At 36.8% G+C, this 17,128-nt stretch overlaps 1 protein-coding gene across 1 annotated transcript in view; it reads left to right on the plus strand.

Moving 5' to 3' along the window:
• Nucleotides 1-17,128, plus strand: part of ANO2 (anoctamin 2) — a 146,167-nt gene that overhangs the window by 32,177 nt on the left and 96,862 nt on the right. Inside the window, exons 5-10 of the mRNA XM_066319578.1 lie at nucleotides 2,932-3,083; nucleotides 4,222-4,276; nucleotides 4,795-4,843; nucleotides 6,668-6,723; nucleotides 6,977-7,018; nucleotides 9,815-9,879. Of these exons, the coding sequence (XP_066175675.1) occupies nucleotides 2,932-3,083; nucleotides 4,222-4,276; nucleotides 4,795-4,843; nucleotides 6,668-6,723; nucleotides 6,977-7,018; nucleotides 9,815-9,879 (419 nt within the window). The remainder of the gene's footprint in view (nucleotides 1-2,931; nucleotides 3,084-4,221; nucleotides 4,277-4,794; nucleotides 4,844-6,667; nucleotides 6,724-6,976; nucleotides 7,019-9,814; nucleotides 9,880-17,128) is intronic.

The raw sequence follows: 17,128 nt of genomic DNA on the forward strand, positions 1-17,128 counted from the left end.
GCCCACCAAAAGCTTCATTGTGGTTCACATTTCATGCTGTAACAAGATGTCATTATCAAAAGACTGGCCAAATCAATGTTGCATACTCTTAATGTGCTTGCATGCCAGAGGGAGAAAAAGGATATTCCCAATCAACCTTTTAAAATGAATAGGTTTTAGACAGCTACATTACCCATAGAAACTTTCTACATATTCAACTCCTCTCTTTGATCCCTTCCAAAATCAATTCCTTTTATGCATTTTTTATGCCTGCTTATTTCTTCCTCCTTCTGCCCTCATGGGAATTTTCCCTCCCAAGTTTTTTGCAGATGCACCAAAGTAAATTTTATATTATTTTAATTGATGAATATTGCTATGATTTTGGCCTGGGTTAAGGTCTGTCCAGCAGCTGATAATCTCTAATGGCACCCTCCCCATTCACAACACTTCTGTGTCCCCTTCTCTCCTCTGAGTGGAAGAAAAAAAATCCTCTGTTATCTTCAAAAATAAAAAAGAATTCCTCTGTCACCTCTAGCTGTAGAAATGGCAGCACTACCAGAAAGAAGATTGACAGGAAAGCTCTACTGATGCCTAGGGTTTGGGTGTTTTTTTGGAATTAAAAACAGTTGAAAAAGGAATTTCCTTTGAGGGGAAAAAAATCTACTTTGAAGAAGCTGAAAACTTGTATTTTGGGGAATTGGCAATATATAAAAAAAAAATATCTGACAGTAACCACTAAAAGGAAAGTTCTGGTTTTGTTCAAAGATACAAAATATTGCTCTCAAAGCACATTAGGCATTTGCTGTGATGCTATTTTTGTTTATTCAAGGATCCTATTAAACTGTTAAAAAAGGGGCATTTTCAGGGGAAAGTATTTATCCACCTCTAAACATGAATTGTTTACAAATATCTTTTTTCCCAAATATTTAGTTTTAAATCATGTTTCAGAATATAAGACATGCTGGGGAAAGGTACCCTCTGAGCCCTTTTAACTATATATAAACTTCTGGATATGACAATAGAGCTATTTTGGTGAGTAAGACTGTGCTAAGCTCAAACATGAATAAGGGATAGAAATAAGAACAACTGGGAGGGTTGCTCTGTGGCCAAAGCTGTGATGTCTCTGGCTTTAGTGAGTCTTGAGGGAATGAATCCTGTGACTGGAGTGCTGGGATAGGGAAGTAAAGACTGTTCAGAAGGGATAGGCAGAGATGGAGAGGTGGAGGAGTTGTCCTGTATGGAAGGGAAAAACTGCATTTAAGGGATTATAATGTTGACAGCTTCTGGGTGAGGATTATATGGACAGAAAACAAGGCAGATGTCACTGAGTGTTCTGTAGGGCTGATGAATTATTCCATGGGCAACCAGGAGAAATTTCTTGTGCCTATGGGAAATGTTCACTTCCCAAACATTTGTTGGGAATACTGCACTGCTGTGACAAGCAAGTCTGAGAAATTCCTGAATGGTGTTGATGATGATACTTTGCCACAAGGATTCAGTGAGCCAAATAGGAAAGATGCCCTCCCAGACTGGATATGTGTGAATAGAGAAGGACATGTGGGATATGTGGTAGTAGGAGGCTGCCTTAGCTACAGCAACCACAAAATGATTGAGTTTAAAATATTCAGTCTAATGAGAGCAAAAAAGGTCAGCAGAGTTGTTGCCATAGGTTTCAAGAGAGCAAACTCAAAGCTCTGGTCCCCAGGAATCTGCTTTTGAGTGCTCCATGAATTCTTGGTTGAACAGGGAATTCCTTGTGGAGCTTGAGAAGAAAAAGAAATTTTCCATCTCCATCAACAAGGCCAGGCCTCACAGGAAGTTTACAAAGCTGTAGTTCACATATTCAGAGAGAAAACACCAAAGGCCAAAACTCATCTAGAGTTGAACCTGGCCAGTGTTGTGCCACACAACTAAAAGACTTTTCAAAGTATGTTAATAACAAGAGAAGGTTAAATATTGGACCAATACTTGGAAATGGTCACCTGACAAACAGTAATGGAAAAATGGAGGCCTTCAGTGCTTTTTTTGGCTCTGTCTTTAATATTAATAATCTTGGATTTTAATTAATAATCTTGGAATTTAATTACCTGGTCCTGAGGCAGAGACCTGCAGCTATAGGAACTGTTTATGGCTTTCCATTTGTGGCCAGTGAATTTTTAAGGGTCCATCAGTATCCACTGGATGCTCAGAAGTCCATGGGGCCTTGAGAATTGATCCCAGAGTACTGAAGGAAATAGCAGGACCCCTTTCAATCCAACTTCCAAAGGACTTGGTACTCACTGATTAGGAGCTAGTCAGTGTTATTACAATTTACAAGAGGGAAGAGCCAGGAAATGAAATCCTTAATATTCCAACCTCAGGACTTGCAATAATTATGGACAAAGTCACACCATCTGCAACTGAAAGGCATTTGAAGGACAAAGCATTCCTCAGGCACAGACAATAAGGTTTCACAAGGGGAAAGTCCTGGCTAACTCACTATATATCCTTCTACTATAGGGTTCCCTGCCTAGTGGATGAGAGGAAGGGAGTAGATGTAACTTTTTTCCCCCTGGATTTTACTAAAGTTCTGAGTATTATCCGTCAAAGCATCCTTCTGGACAGGTGATTTAACTGTGAGATGAGCAGGTACCTGGAGCTCTGGGTGAAGAATTGGTTCTTTTGCTTTTTCTTGTATTTTTCTTGCATTAACAATTCTGAGTTTTTTTTTTTTTTTTTTTTTTTTTTTTTTTTTTCTGGAAGCAGCTTGTGAGGGACAGGAACTTTTTGGATATGCAACCCATATGGATTCAGGTGCTTATAGTTATATAGGAATATGTCTTCAGAGAAGACACTTATTTTAATTACGGGTTTAAACATACGCGTACAGCAAATTCTTTTTTTTTTTTTTTCTTTCTTCATTTTAGTGTAATTTTTGAAAGGACATGCTAATGTACAGTTTTATTTCCTCAGATGTATGAAATCACAGAAGAAAAGGGAATACTCAAAACATTAAATGAAATATGGTGCAAATTTACTGAACCTCTGCAACCCCAGGTGCCACAACAAGAAAATACCAAGATGAAAACCTTGTCCTACCCGTTTTCCAGAGAGAAAATATATTTGTGAGTACTTTAAAATGTGATGGACCACGAAAAAAGTTGGAATGTATCACTTCAGTTTTGTAATTTCTTTTTCCCACATTTCGGTTAAAATTCAGAAATTCATCGAGCATATCTGGAAATCCTGAGGAAATATCCAAAATTGCCAGATTTTCAGTGGATTAACAGAAATCTAAGCTGGACAGACTTTCTGCCAATTTTCTACTTACTTCTGCAGGTTAAGGCACTGGAAGCAGTGCATCAAATAAAATTTCCAAAAGTTTAGCTTGAAATGTAGAAATCCTCCCACCAAACTCCTGATTATTTGGTTACGGATATTACTGCCTGTTTTGAAAAAAAGCAAGAGCTAGCAGAAATATGGCAGTATTTTCTATCTTGATAGATTTATTGGAGCAATTAAAACTCAGCTAATAATATGCAGATAAGGAATTCTTGACACCTGCCCTTTCACTCAGAATAATAGTTCTGGGTCCAGTTTGACATGAAACACTCTTTTTTCCCTCCCAAGTGTCTCTTTGTATTTATGTCCAATAAATAAAATTCAGTAATAAATACAGTGACCCACCATTTCATTTATTGCCCTCTGACAATTTTAATTAATTTTGAATATGAGTCAAATTGATGGAAGAGAATAAACTGGGAAGCTAATTTCACATACGATGATTTTGAGGTTTAAGGGAAAGCATAATTCCAGTGGAATGGTTATTTGAAATCAAGTGAAATGCTGACTGTTTAGTGGCCAGGAAAAGAGTAATGAACATCTACATCAGGCTGGTTGAAACCTAATAACATAACCTCAGCATGTTATAGTGTTGAGGGGATGTTATAAGAAAAATATTAAAATATCATCTTCTGTAAACAATAGAGAGGTTCTTCTTGCCCGAAAGGCATTTTATATTAGATAATAGTTTTGCATTTTTATGCCCACTATCAGTGCAATCCTGGTAGAGCTCTGAATGACTGGGACTTAACAGCACATTCTATTATGCTGTACTGTGTCATGTATATTTCCTTTAAACATCTGTTTTTCTGATTAGCAGTAGTTTCAAAGTGACTTTTAAATTAGAATCTTATATGTTGCCTTACTTGTTGCTTCCGTGTCTTAAAACAGAGCTGATTTTCTTTTTCCTCAATGTTTTAGGTATAACATCAAAGACAAAGACAACTTTTTTGACAATGCAACCCGCAGCCGAATAGTAAGACAATACCCTTGTCTTCTTGTGCTGAGTGGGGTTTGCTAGTGGGGTTAAAATGGGATTTACAGGGAGTGTTTTAGTCTCAACTTTGCTAATTTTATTAATTTATGCATTTGTGTGTTCTTGTAGAGCACTGATTCCTGACATATATGTAAGTAAGGAATTCCTTTCTGGAACTGCATGGTGGTTCAGGAGTGGAAAATGCTCTGCAGGGAAGCTACTGACTCCTCTTCATTGTTTAAAGCTCTTTTCAGCCCTGCTCCTAATCTTTAACCAGATTTCCTTCAATATAGTCCTTATACTTCAAACACTTCTACAGGGACATGACACAGCAGGATTTAGGCCACAAATGTTAGGGCAGATAATCCATTAATAAATTCTGCTAAATGACTTAAATATTTGTGCAAATGGACACTTCAGAAGCCACCTATTTTAGAATCTTGTTTTATTGCTGATTCCATGATGAAATTCATGCTAAAAGAGGATTTGTGTGTTATTCCATTGTTCTTTTTTTGCAGGTGAGGGAAATTTTGAAGCGCACATCTACAAAGGCCAGAAACAGCATGGGTAAGGTGGAGGGAAGAGAATTAGAGGTGCTCTTTTAAAAGGAATTGTTTATGCATCTCACAGAATATTGATTTTTCTAGCAGGACAAACATTCTGGCTTTTTCTTCTTTTGCAAAAGAAAAAATTAGAGACTGAAGTAAATGTGGTTTTTTTCTGAGGCATAAAATCAGAATTTCTAGTCCATGGTTTGTATGGTAATGGGAGCTGGCTTTACATTTCTACAGGTGCAGCATCTGGCATGTAACTCACATTTCAAGAATTGTTATAAAATTGGGTTTGATTACTGTATGATCTGCTTTGGAAAATTCAGATGTCAATTGCAATATGTTGTATTATTTCTTGCAGGACCGTATTTTTCTTGCCATTTCAATTGAATAATTCACCTTTCCAGGTTATTTTTATTGCTTTGGCTTTAAAAATTACCTCCCTGAGCTGCCTAGAGAAATATATGACTTAAATATGACTGGTTTGAAGATACTTTTGGGATAATGCTGAAAAGTTTGGAGCTTGAGGTTCAGAATTTATTTAATTTCTTGAGGTTCAGAATTTATACAGGTGTACATAATCTCTTTTCTCCACTCTTTTCTCTCACCTTTGTGAGATCAGGGCACGTGTTTCCCTAGTGGAAAAGAAGTGATGGTGCTCCCTGTATGACATATTTTCTGGAAATCTTTCTGTAAGCTCGACCACCTATAGACAGATCACAATGTCCAAGGGTGATATTTCTGGCAAATAATGTGCTGCAGCAAAACTCTGCATAGTCCTAGTGTGATTTGGGGCATGGAAGCTCCAATAACACGTGTTTTTAGTACAGGAAAACAGATTAATTTAGGATTCCTTGAACAGGAGATATATATATATTTGAAATTATGTAGAAATCATAACAAAGTGAAAGCCACACAAAATGCTTTTTCTTTTTCAACCAAAACCACTTGCCTTTTCCCAGTCCAAACTTTTAAATTTGTGACTGCTTTACTGTTTCCTTAAAAAAACAGAAAGCAAATATGGTTTTTAAAATATCAGGCATTCTCAATTTCTCAAACATAATTTGGCAGGTGCTGCTTTTTGAACTGTTTACTCAGTGTTGTTCTGTGTTTTGGTCTGCTCAAAAGTCTCCAGTGGGGCAATAGAGGGGAATGCTGCCTTTTTTTTCCAGATTGCTGGGAACCCTCCTGGAGACTTTGGAATTTGTGGAGAGAAAACTGGAGAGAAACTCAAGGACAGAGTAGGAAGGGATAGAGCACTTTGCCATTGGAAATATTTGCCTCTTGAGGCTTTCTTTACTTTAATAGCTTGTTCTGGTTTATAGTGGAATAAAAGCCACTATAACACATTAGAAATCAAAGGGCTAGTAATAATTTTTTTAACTCTAGTGTGAAAATGGTATGCACCTGATGCACTTCAAGCTCAGGTAAGCTCAAGAACTCATCTGATTTCATAACTACAAACTTCTGTGGAAGTTTTTGTGGGGGTTGCTTTTAATTGTTGACCAGTGGGGATCCATGGTGCTGACCATTGTAAAGATTCAAGAACTTCTGGATGCTTTGCTCCTCAGTCACGTGGCTCTTTGCTATCAGGGCCAGAAAGTGGTCTGAAGAGTCTTTGCACTGTGGTGCTCACTGAAGAAAAAGCACTTTATGGAAATGAGTTTCTCTGAAAAACGTTTTCCACAGCCAGGAACTCCTATGTTGCTCTATTCTCATTCTGAAAATTGTCAGTTATACAATTCTGGAATGTCATGAAGTGTAAAATCTGTTATAACAGATTTCTGTTATTCTGTTCAATTGTGCCTGTTGACCACCTGAATTTTTCTTTTTCTTTTAGGCATTGGCACATTAATAGCAAACAATGTTTATGATGCAGCCTACCCACTTCATGATGTAAGTATGCACCATTAAAAATCCAGTTCTCTGCTGGTGTCACACAGGAGACATCCCTTCATAGACATTATTATTTGCTGTCTGTGACATTGAAAATCTATTCTAAGTGTGATTGTAATATGAAAACTCATATAAGTTAAAACCTTTCAAGTTGTGCTTTAAAAATAAAATCAACAATGTAGGAACAGGAAATGAAATTTTCTTTAATTTTTTCTGCTTTTACATCGGTTATTAAATTATTTTCTTTCTCCAGGGTGAATATGAAGGCCAAAATGATGACATGAATGAAAGAAAGGTAAAATACATTGGAAAATTTACTTCATGTTGTATTTAATGTAATAGATGTTGTTCTAAATCTCATTGTAAAGCATTAGCCATTGTATGAACAAATAAATGTTTTAACAAATGCATATTTTTAAAATTACATATTTCCTTTATTTCTTCATATAAAAATGTTTCTGCAATATTTTTATAATATCTTGATGAGAAGACATTATAAAAATATCTTAATTTAATGTCAATTTAATTTGAAGTTTACACCTTGAAATGCTTCCAGTTTCCCTCTGCATACATAGACCAGATTTTCAACCTGTGAAGAAGCTAAAATTGTGAAATAACTCATATAATAATTTTATTTTCCTAACCAAATGCTCCTGGAGGCCAGTGGATACTAAAATAAAACATAGCTTTACTTTTCATTTAATTGTGCATTCAACTCAATGGCATGCAATTTCTAAAATTCTGCTTCCAAATATTTTGTAAATAAAGTTTCTAGCTATCTAAAGACATTAAAATCGATTAATCCCCAAAGAAAGTGTGAATTCAAATTGCATTTAATATATATGCTTACTTCTAGAAATGGGAAAAAATAATCTATTTAACTAAATAATTTATTTAGATTTATAGATTACTAATAAATAATCTATTAAGATCCTTTCCATATTGTTCTCTAATGTTATTTTCATTGATACACAAACAATAGGATAGGAAATGTAAAGGGACAATAATAAGGAGAGAGAAGGGATGAGGGAAGAATTAAGAAAAAGAGAACATTTGGAAACCTCCAATATTTACTATACTGTGAAGACTGAGTTCATACAAATGGAGGTCATACAAATAAACCTGATTTCTCCAATGCTGAATTAGTAAAATTTGAAACCTTTGTAGTTTTTTGGTAAATAATGTTGCTATTCAGCCACTAGATGTCTTCATGTGCCGTATACAATTTAATTTAGTGTATGAACCTTGGTAAGCAAAACAAAGTTGGAAAACAAACTATAAAAGGAGCTTTTTTATTCATGTCTGTTACTTTGAACTTCTTGTTCATGAAGGAATTGTCTGCTCTGGACTTGCAGAATTTTCTCCAAGAGGCAGCTCCAGAGATTACTGACTTAAAAAACAAAAATTTTAGAGAAACAAACTAAATGAACATTAGTCAATGGAGGAAGGTTGGGTACTGTGGAATGGGGGGGGGGGAAGAGAGCCTAGAAGGACCAATGTCTGGAAAAATATTCCCCTTACTAGTTGTATTTTGTGCTGCCCTCTTTTTATTCTGCCTATTAGGCTCAGTTATGAAGTGTTAAGTATTAAAAACATAAAAGCTTCTTTCCAGAAATACTTCAATGATTATTCACATATGTCCCTGCTGCCTAGGTCTTGAATCTTCTGTAGTATTCCTATGCATAACATCATCTGTTTTCTATCTGATTCTAATAGTCTCAGTGTTTAATTTCCTGAAGAACCCTGATCAGGTTTAAAAGAAAGGAGGGCATTTTTGAGCTTTTTTTTTTTCCTCTGCCCCCCCCCCCTTTTTTTTTTTCCCCCCCCCCCACTTTAACTTATCTGTATCTTCAAATTCAATTTTCTCTTGTAAAAGCCCAAAAAAGGAACTGAGTCCTTATAGGGTACTTATGCCAATAAGGCAGCACAAGTAATTGGGATTTATGTACCAGTTTATAACAGAAAAGGTTAATCCTTATACTTCAGTATTTCTTTGGAGAAAACACACAGTGACACAACACTTTTGTCCCATCCTGAGAAATAAAAACTTGCAATGAAAATATAAAACTGAGAGGGTTTAAGTTTTTCCTAAGAGTAAAGGAATTTCCCAGTTTCAGTGTGATTTCTGTTCAAAAAAAAAAAAAAAAAGAAAATCTTTCTTAGAAAGGCATTGAGCAGCAGAATAATAACTCTCCATGAGTATAAACACTGCTTTAGTCTTTAAGCTTTTGGCCCACTAGCAACTTGCAGCCCTTCATTGCTGTCTCTATGTTTGACATTAAAAAAATCCACGAGGGCTTTTTAACACACCTGGGAAATCCACAGTTGCCATATACTAGAGCAGCATCCTTATGATTAGAAGCAGATTAAAAAATCCTTATAAACTTACAGAAAGTACCTGTTCCTAAATGGAATGCTATTGGTCAGAACATTCTTTTTGCTGTTCAAATTCCATTGTGTAGCTGTGTTCAAAGCTGCCTTTAGGGAGTTTAAAGAATGTGATGGTTTTAACTTTCTTCTTTTGCACATTTGAGTGAAAGCATATATTAGTATGATCAGGCAAACATTTTGTAGGTAGTGCTGGGGGATAATGGCAAGGGGTGATTTTGAATAGGCAAGAACAAGTATTCATATGAATATAATAGTAGGGCAGCCAGGACAATCCTCTTCAGTGAAGCTGTGTCACATAAATCACAGGAATGAAAGAGGGAATAATAAGCAAAACTATCCCAAATTCCTTGCCTGTTGCAGTTGAGTGTGTTGTGGTCAATCTAGCCCAGGTCCTGTGAGATTTTCTTTTATCACTGCTCCTATTCCAGCTGGATCCCTCCTGCTGCAAGAAGTTTCTGTAGAATTTGGTCCTTCCTTTGAGCTCTCTGTAAGCTGTGGGTGAATCTGCATGTCCAACAGCAGATGTGGCCTTGTGTGATGCCCCCAGCAGGGGGACAAAAGAGGTTTTCTCTGGGCTCTCCTGGATTTAGCAGCCCTAGGAGTCCAGCAAATATTTTTAACTCTTAGAAGACGTTTGTGAAAACAGAAAGATTAACATTTTTCAAGTTAATTTTAAATTTTCTTTTCTTTCTTTCTTTAGTTGCTGTATCAAGAATGGGCAAGATATGGAGTGTTTTACAAGTTTCAGCCTATTGATCTCATAAGGTAATGTGGACTTGTGTAAAACATGAAGGGACCTGGTTCTGAGGTGATGCAAATGAAATAATTTCCACTTACTTCAGCAAGTGAAATCTTGGACTCATCAGAACATTGAAAATAATGTCCTCACTGCTTTCTTTGTGGCTCTGATGATAGTTTACTACAAGAAAAACACACCCAACAATCATTACCTATGCTTTTGTACCATGCTTATTCCTGGAAGAATGTCATACTTCAGTTTTTGGGGTATTTTAGGTATTGATTTGTTCAAAGAAGAAGAATTGACATTTATATTGGTAATTTTTTATTGGAGGATATGGTCACAAAATCTGGTGAATAATCAGAAGCTGGTGCTCACATCATGAATCAGTGTAAAAGTATTTGACAGTTTTGAGATTGATTTGATTTTTTACTCCTGGTTTTACAAGTTTTATTCATCTGAACACATCCATATGCATCCTCAGTGGGGTTTTTTTGTATATTTATAACTTTTTTCTTTACAAACATAGAAGTTGGCTTTAAAATAAAACAAAACAAACTGGTCATGATATTTAAGGATTTCTCACAGTAACTAAATGAAAGCCAAAACAAAACAGTTTTTGTTGTATTGTATTTTGTTTGTGCTATAAACACCGAGTAAAGAAAAAAATATTTGAGTAAACTACTGACTAGAAATATTCCTTTATAAGATGTCTATCTAGGAAGAAATGAACTAAGATATTAAGAAATAGAAAAAAACCTCAACAAATATCTGTTTTAAAATAATTTGTATATATAAGAAAGATGGCGTTTGTTACCGTTTGTCTTTTGACTGATCAAACTTCAACCATTTTTATTATATGATCTGCTTTTATGTGATTGCCTGCAAAAGCTGCTGTTTGAAGTATGGATAGCAAATAAGCTTTGTCAAACATTTTGTTATATTTTTGAGCTGAAATACTGCACATAGTTTTTTTGAAGAGTTAAGCACTAACTCTTACTGTGAGAGAAATTGCTCCTTACTGGGAGAAAGATGTTGCAAACTGGCAAGTGGAAGTGAGACCACCAAACCCTACTGAGGTTCTGCAAGGCTTTTGGAATTCCCTCTTTTTTGCTTCAAAGGTTTTGTGCAAAATTTATGTACCTTTTGGATGGCAGTTACTCTGGCCCAAACTCTGGGATGGAACAGGTAAACTCAGAATGAGATTACAGCACCTGCTGTGTTGTTAGTAAATATTACAAGTGTTTAACTAAGCTGTGACTGGCTAGAGGAATTCTCAAGTTTTAGCAGACCTGACAGCTCAGCTGGGCTAAAAATAGAGGTACATCTGCTTACACTCCATCTTCATTTGTATTTTGCTGTCTCCATTATAATGTTTCACTGTACTGATATGATTTCATAGAAATCCTGTGGTTTAAACTTCTGTGAGAAACAAAAAGAAGACCAGACATGTGCAATTGATTGTCTGTTCTCAGAAATTACTTTCTTGCTTTTATCTTCCATATTTGCTTGACTGCAAATTTGACTGTTACCACTAAAATAAATGTGGTTTTTATTTCCTGGGTAATGTTAGAGCTTTAGTGTAGATGTACCTGGAGAATGGCCACCTCTCTCTTTCTTCTTTCTACCAGTGAAGTGAGTTTCTTCACTTTAGTGCCACGGGGGTATCTGAGCCTAGCCTTGATGTTTATACTTATTCCCTTGGCAGACATCACATTTGTGCTTTTTGGTAATTTACTGTGGCCCTCCTTTCTTAGATTATACTCAACTTTTATTTCTGGTTTTTTTTTTTTTTTTTTTTTTTTTACCTGGTGTAACTTAAGTTTAAATTCAGGCTTTGATGGACAGGTGAAGCAGCATTTTTCTTTTTTTTTTTTTACTCAAAGCCTATCCTGCCTTCTGTTTTCAAATAGATAACTCTGGTGAAGTATGCTACTAATTTTTAAATACAGCTTGCAACATATATTTAACTATTATTGTTTCGTTCTTATTCAGTAGGAATGCAAACTGAAAGCCATTCTTTGATTCAAGTGTCTGTGCTGGAAGATTAGATGTGGCACTATAGAATTATTATAGGTTATTCCTGGTGCCTCAGCACCTTCCTTCCAACCACACAGTTATTGCCAGTTCCCAGCTGATCATACACCAAAGACAGGAACCACATATTTGTTATGCTCACTCTTGGTACAGATTGAGGATTCTCTTCTAATATCTGTAATTCTCAGGGAATTTAACCGGGTAGTCAGTCTCAGAAAATTTTAAAGTTCCTAATAGCAAAAGGAAATAAAGGACCATAATAATCACCAACAATTTCATTTACTCCTGTCTCTTCATCTGTAAAAATATCCTTCTCTGGCTTTGTGGACTGCTTTGGGCTATAAGAAAAAGCAAATTTTTTTGGTAAAAGAAGTGCAGCTGTGAGTAAGGAAGGCTTCACCAAGTAAGAACACAGTGTGTGTTACATATTTTTATTCTAAAGCAGAACAATTTCAGTTAAAGACTTTAAGGAAATATATAGTGCAGATTGTGCAAGTGTGAATTGAAGCTTGATTTGTAAGATGTTACAACATCTCATCTCTCAGTGCACATCCAGATATAAAAATGCATGCACAGTCTGCCTAATGCAGTGCTTTATTTTCAAAAACATATGAATGTCCAAATATGAATTTCAATTATTTTGTTTGTTTCTTTTTAACTCACATGAAGAGGATAATAAACAATTATTTGAGAGAAAAATCACTAATTATTTGCTAACAGATATCTTAGGCTAAAAGTACTTAAAATGCTGAATGAAAAATACTGGATGTCAGTCTGGATATCATGAAGGCCTGAGAGATATATTAAAAAGTAGAAAATGAAAGCTGCAGTTTTAGAATGGTCAGAGCTCTGGAGATCTGTCTGTTGTAACACACCTTTTTTGTCATCCTAATTTAAGTATTGATTTTCACTAGAGAGGAGTCTCTCTTGTTTGACTTTTTTTTAGGAATGCACTAATCAGCAGTAGTTCCTCTCAATCCTTGCACTGTAATATAAAAAATACTCTTAAAAAGATCTGTGGCTCAGTGATTTTTCTGCTATTTTTGATGATTTTCTTTTCTGATGAAGATTGGTTCAAACTCAGTTTTTAGCAAGTTCTGCAGTGATGCTACTGTTGATCCAGAGACATGGAGGATGCTCCCTAAGAGTTTTATGACCTTGCATAAAGAAAGCAGATTTTATATTTTTACGTGCTATTGAATATTAATAAAAAATTTAACAACATGATTTTAGAATTAATAGGTTGTCCTTAGACCTCCTTCTCTGCTCAAAGCAGAGCTGGCTTGAAAGCCAGATCAAATTGCTTGTGCATTTTGAAATCTCCTGGGATGGAGATCACACATCTTCACCTCTTCCAACATTGCACTATTTTCAAGAAATTTTTCCCCCTCTTTGGACCAAATATTCCTTGATCTTATTTACAGTCATCATTTCTATCTTTTAGCAGTACACCTCTGATGACTTATAGGAAATCAAGAAAATACACACAAATGTAAGAAGTGCAGTAGAAATTTATAATAGATTTTATTTCTGTAATGCAACATTTATCACTTAGATCTAAATGACAGATGATGGGCGTAATCAAAGGTTAGGATGTCACAAAGAGGAGGTTTTCCTTCTGAAACAAAGACTTAACTCATGGAAAACTGGAACTTTTTTCCTCTTAATGGGCCCCTTGAAGCACCTGGAGCTGGAAAGCCACGTAGGAACTGAAATTCCAGGAGCAGACCATCCCTGTAGAGAGGAGGTCACCTTTATATCTCTTGATCTATTAATGTAAGATTACCTCACCCCAGGAAAATCAAGCAGAATTGGCTCATTTCTAATTGTGGTGGAGCTTATTTTATTATCACTGCTTCTATAAGGCCCCAGCTCATTTTCTAATGGGTATTCATATTTTTATTTCTATTTTCCATTTCTAGAACTTCATCCAATTTTTTAGCAGCTAACAGGCTACATTATCTATAGCATGATTACTTTCAAAGCTCCAAATGCCTCTTGCTGTAAATGCTGAAACTAGGAAGACATGTAAAGATTGAGACTATGTATGCAATAACTCTTTTGCAGGAGCAGGTAGGAAAGTGTGTGAACTAAAATATTATTTATATTGTATAGAACATGAATCAAAACTCAGGAGTTTCTGTTAGTCAAAGTGTCTAGCTAATATATTCCCTCCTTTCTATCTTTAACTATGTTTTCCTTTGGTATGGAAAATTGTTTCACTGTGGTGTGTAATGAATTCTGGCCTTTCATTGTGGTGTACCCATATTGAACCTGCTCTTGACTGAGCGTCCCCAGTCCCACCCTGTTCCTGCCATGAATGCTGTGTTTCTAAAGCCAGGACCTTGATTCCCCTGGCAGTTTTTAAAGCAGTGACAGACTTGTGATCCGAAGTTTGACTGTCTCAGCTCTGGAAACTGTTGCCTTCTCTTTGAGTGTCTTGGGGCCTGTGTAGGGCAGTGCTCAATGTAAACAATCAGGCACCCAAATTGTCAATACTGGTTTGCCTTTTGACCTTTTGCTTCTTTCATCAGCCTTCACCAAAAACCCCTCAATCCTGGATGCTTACTCTACTTAGGGTAGTTTTAAAGAAGAGATAAAATAACAACTGGGGAGTTCTGCTAAAATGTTGTTTTTAGTGTCTTCAGAAATAGGTCTCTCTTCCTTTACAAATATCTGGTTAAGATCAATTTGTGGTACAGCTTGCCCCAACTGAGCCCTTTTATCATGCCTAATGCCTGAACAAATGAGTTCTTCATTCACCATAATATGTAGTCACATCTTCATCTCCTTTTTGCTCCACATACTGTCTAAAATTCTCAGGACTTGAAAATAAAATCTGTGATTCCCAGTCCCAGAGGAAATATTGTTCAGTCACTGCTTATGCTAACATTGGGGTTATTGATCCTCAAAGTGGAGATTTTACTGTATGCTTTAATTCCTTGGCTTCCCTGTGCCTTCTATGTTATTACTGCGAATTAATCTCACCAAATATCCCATCTTTTTTTTTTTTTCTTTTGTAGAACAGAATCACTTTGGCAGAAACACCCTTTTAGCATCTGGTTATCTCACATGTAGTGAACAACTCTCTCTGATGCACTGTGTGCCTGCAATTCTTCCCTGACTGTGTTTTGCAGGCAAATCTTCAATATTCACAGAGATGCTGAGCCTGTCTGCAAGGAATTCTGTGTTAGGAAAAAGGAGAGAACAGCTTTAAGCCTGGGAAAGTGCAGTAATTGAAAAAACACAACACTAAGTAGAAAAATGCCCATGAGCTCTACCAGCATCTTTGGCACTTGTCCATGCAGCTCCTTTCCAAAGCTCTGCCAAACACACGCCTGAGGCAATAATCTGAGCATATCTTCTACTGTAACCCCATTGCACTTTGAAGCCAACATCTTTTTATAGTTCCAAGAATCTGCACAGTGAAGATCCTTCCCAACATGTGATATGTCCAGCTTGCAGCGCATCATCATTCAAGCTCTAGGTGCAGGGGGAGCTGCTGTGCCAGCATCCAATCATCCTTGGTGTCCTTCCTGCCAGGTTTTACAGCAGAGAGTTTCCTGGAAGGGGCCAGAAGCAGGTGGGACTCTGCAGCAGAGTCTGAGCTGGTAAAAAATTAATATTTTATCATTATATCTCTTTTCCCTTTCCATGATCTCATTGTCCCCCCACAACCTCAGTTTCTTTATGAATGGCCTTTATTGTCTTGCCATACACCCATGAAAATGGGCTGCATTTTAGGAGTTTGATGCTAGGGCAGCACTTTTCAGCTGAGTTCTAGGGAGTTTTCCCTCCCTTCACTGGAAATTCTCATCAGAGGCCTTACCCAAGTACTCCAGCCATTGTTTATTGCAAAGCACAGGGGTTTTGCTCGTGATGCATAAATCACCAAGGAGTTTGTGTTGAATTATTCTGCTGGATGCAAGCCTGTGACTGGAGTGAGATGATTTACTTACAGCTCTGCATTTCGTAGACTTTGCCAGTCCTGTAGGAAGTGCTTCTCTCTGTCTCTTTTGGCAAAGGCTTGGTCTTATTTATTGTTGCTTGTATGAGAGATGGAATTTTAAACTAGTAGGCTGGGATTTTAGTGGTGAAGAAAAACAGATCCCTTCTTTCTGATAAACATAATTCCCAGGCTTGAGATCACTGTCTGAGCACTAGGATCCTCATTACCACCCAGATTCTTCCTTCCTGCATTAGGATTTTCAAAAGCTAGATCCAGCAGAAGATGTGTTTATCTACATCAGGACTTCTGCAAAGTCAAGTCTCTGAAGTTGCTCCACAACTTCCTGTGGTCTCCCCCTTGGACTGTGGAGTTTTTTAGGCAGCTACAATTCAGTTTTCTTTGTGTTAAGAACTGTCTCAGACTAAGTTCAATAGTGCCTGAATGAAGCCTAAATTTCACAGCCAGAAACTTTTATTTTTGAATGGACATGACTGACAAGTCGCATCAAAAATGTGTGACATCAATGTCTTTTGAATAGGAAATGGAAATTTGTTCTTTCAAACTGAAGGAAAAAAAAGACAGAGGTGAGAGGCCACATTTGGAAACAGAAGTTGTGCATATTTAAATATTTACCTGCATGTGAATATTTGGTCTGCTGCTGCATTTGGATGGCTGCAGGTCTGATTATCTTTCTTGTAGAACTGCTCTTAATGTCTTAATCTCTGTAGAAGTTTCTGGCTGTGGCTTGCTGGGCTGAGAGAAAGTCCTTTTCTGGCTCCTGTGTGCTCCCCAGGGGTCAAGACCAACACATTTCTGATTTAAAGGTGTTTCCCCATAGTAAGATATTTTGTATGAGGATCCTTTCTGTCCATAAGTTATATTAGGACAGGCCAGGGCTTTGTCTGATCCAGTAACTTGTCTCTAACTTTGGACAAAACCATGATCACAAGGGAAGAGATCAAGAACTGGGCACCACATAAAAAATTATGCCCAGAAAACACAAGCTTAAGGAAAGCTTTCAATATATCAATTCTGTGAACTTCCACAGTCATTACAGAGAGCAGAAAAATTAAGATTTTTATGCCATGTCGAGCAGGGGGTGAGAAAAGGATGGAGCCAGGCTCTTCTCAGCTGTGTCCTGTGACAAGAGGTGGTGGGCACAAATGATAGTGAGGTAGATTAGCCTGTAGTTCCACAAGCCCTTCTTCTTGAAAATGGGGGTGACTTTTGTTTTCCTCCAGCTTCTGGGCACTTCTCCCAGTTGCCACCATCAATCAAAGATTATCAAG

Source organism: Sylvia atricapilla, chromosome 5 (genome assembly GCF_009819655.1).
Source record: "Sylvia atricapilla isolate bSylAtr1 chromosome 5, bSylAtr1.pri, whole genome shotgun sequence".
Taxonomy (NCBI): domain Eukaryota; kingdom Metazoa; phylum Chordata; class Aves; order Passeriformes; family Sylviidae; genus Sylvia; species Sylvia atricapilla.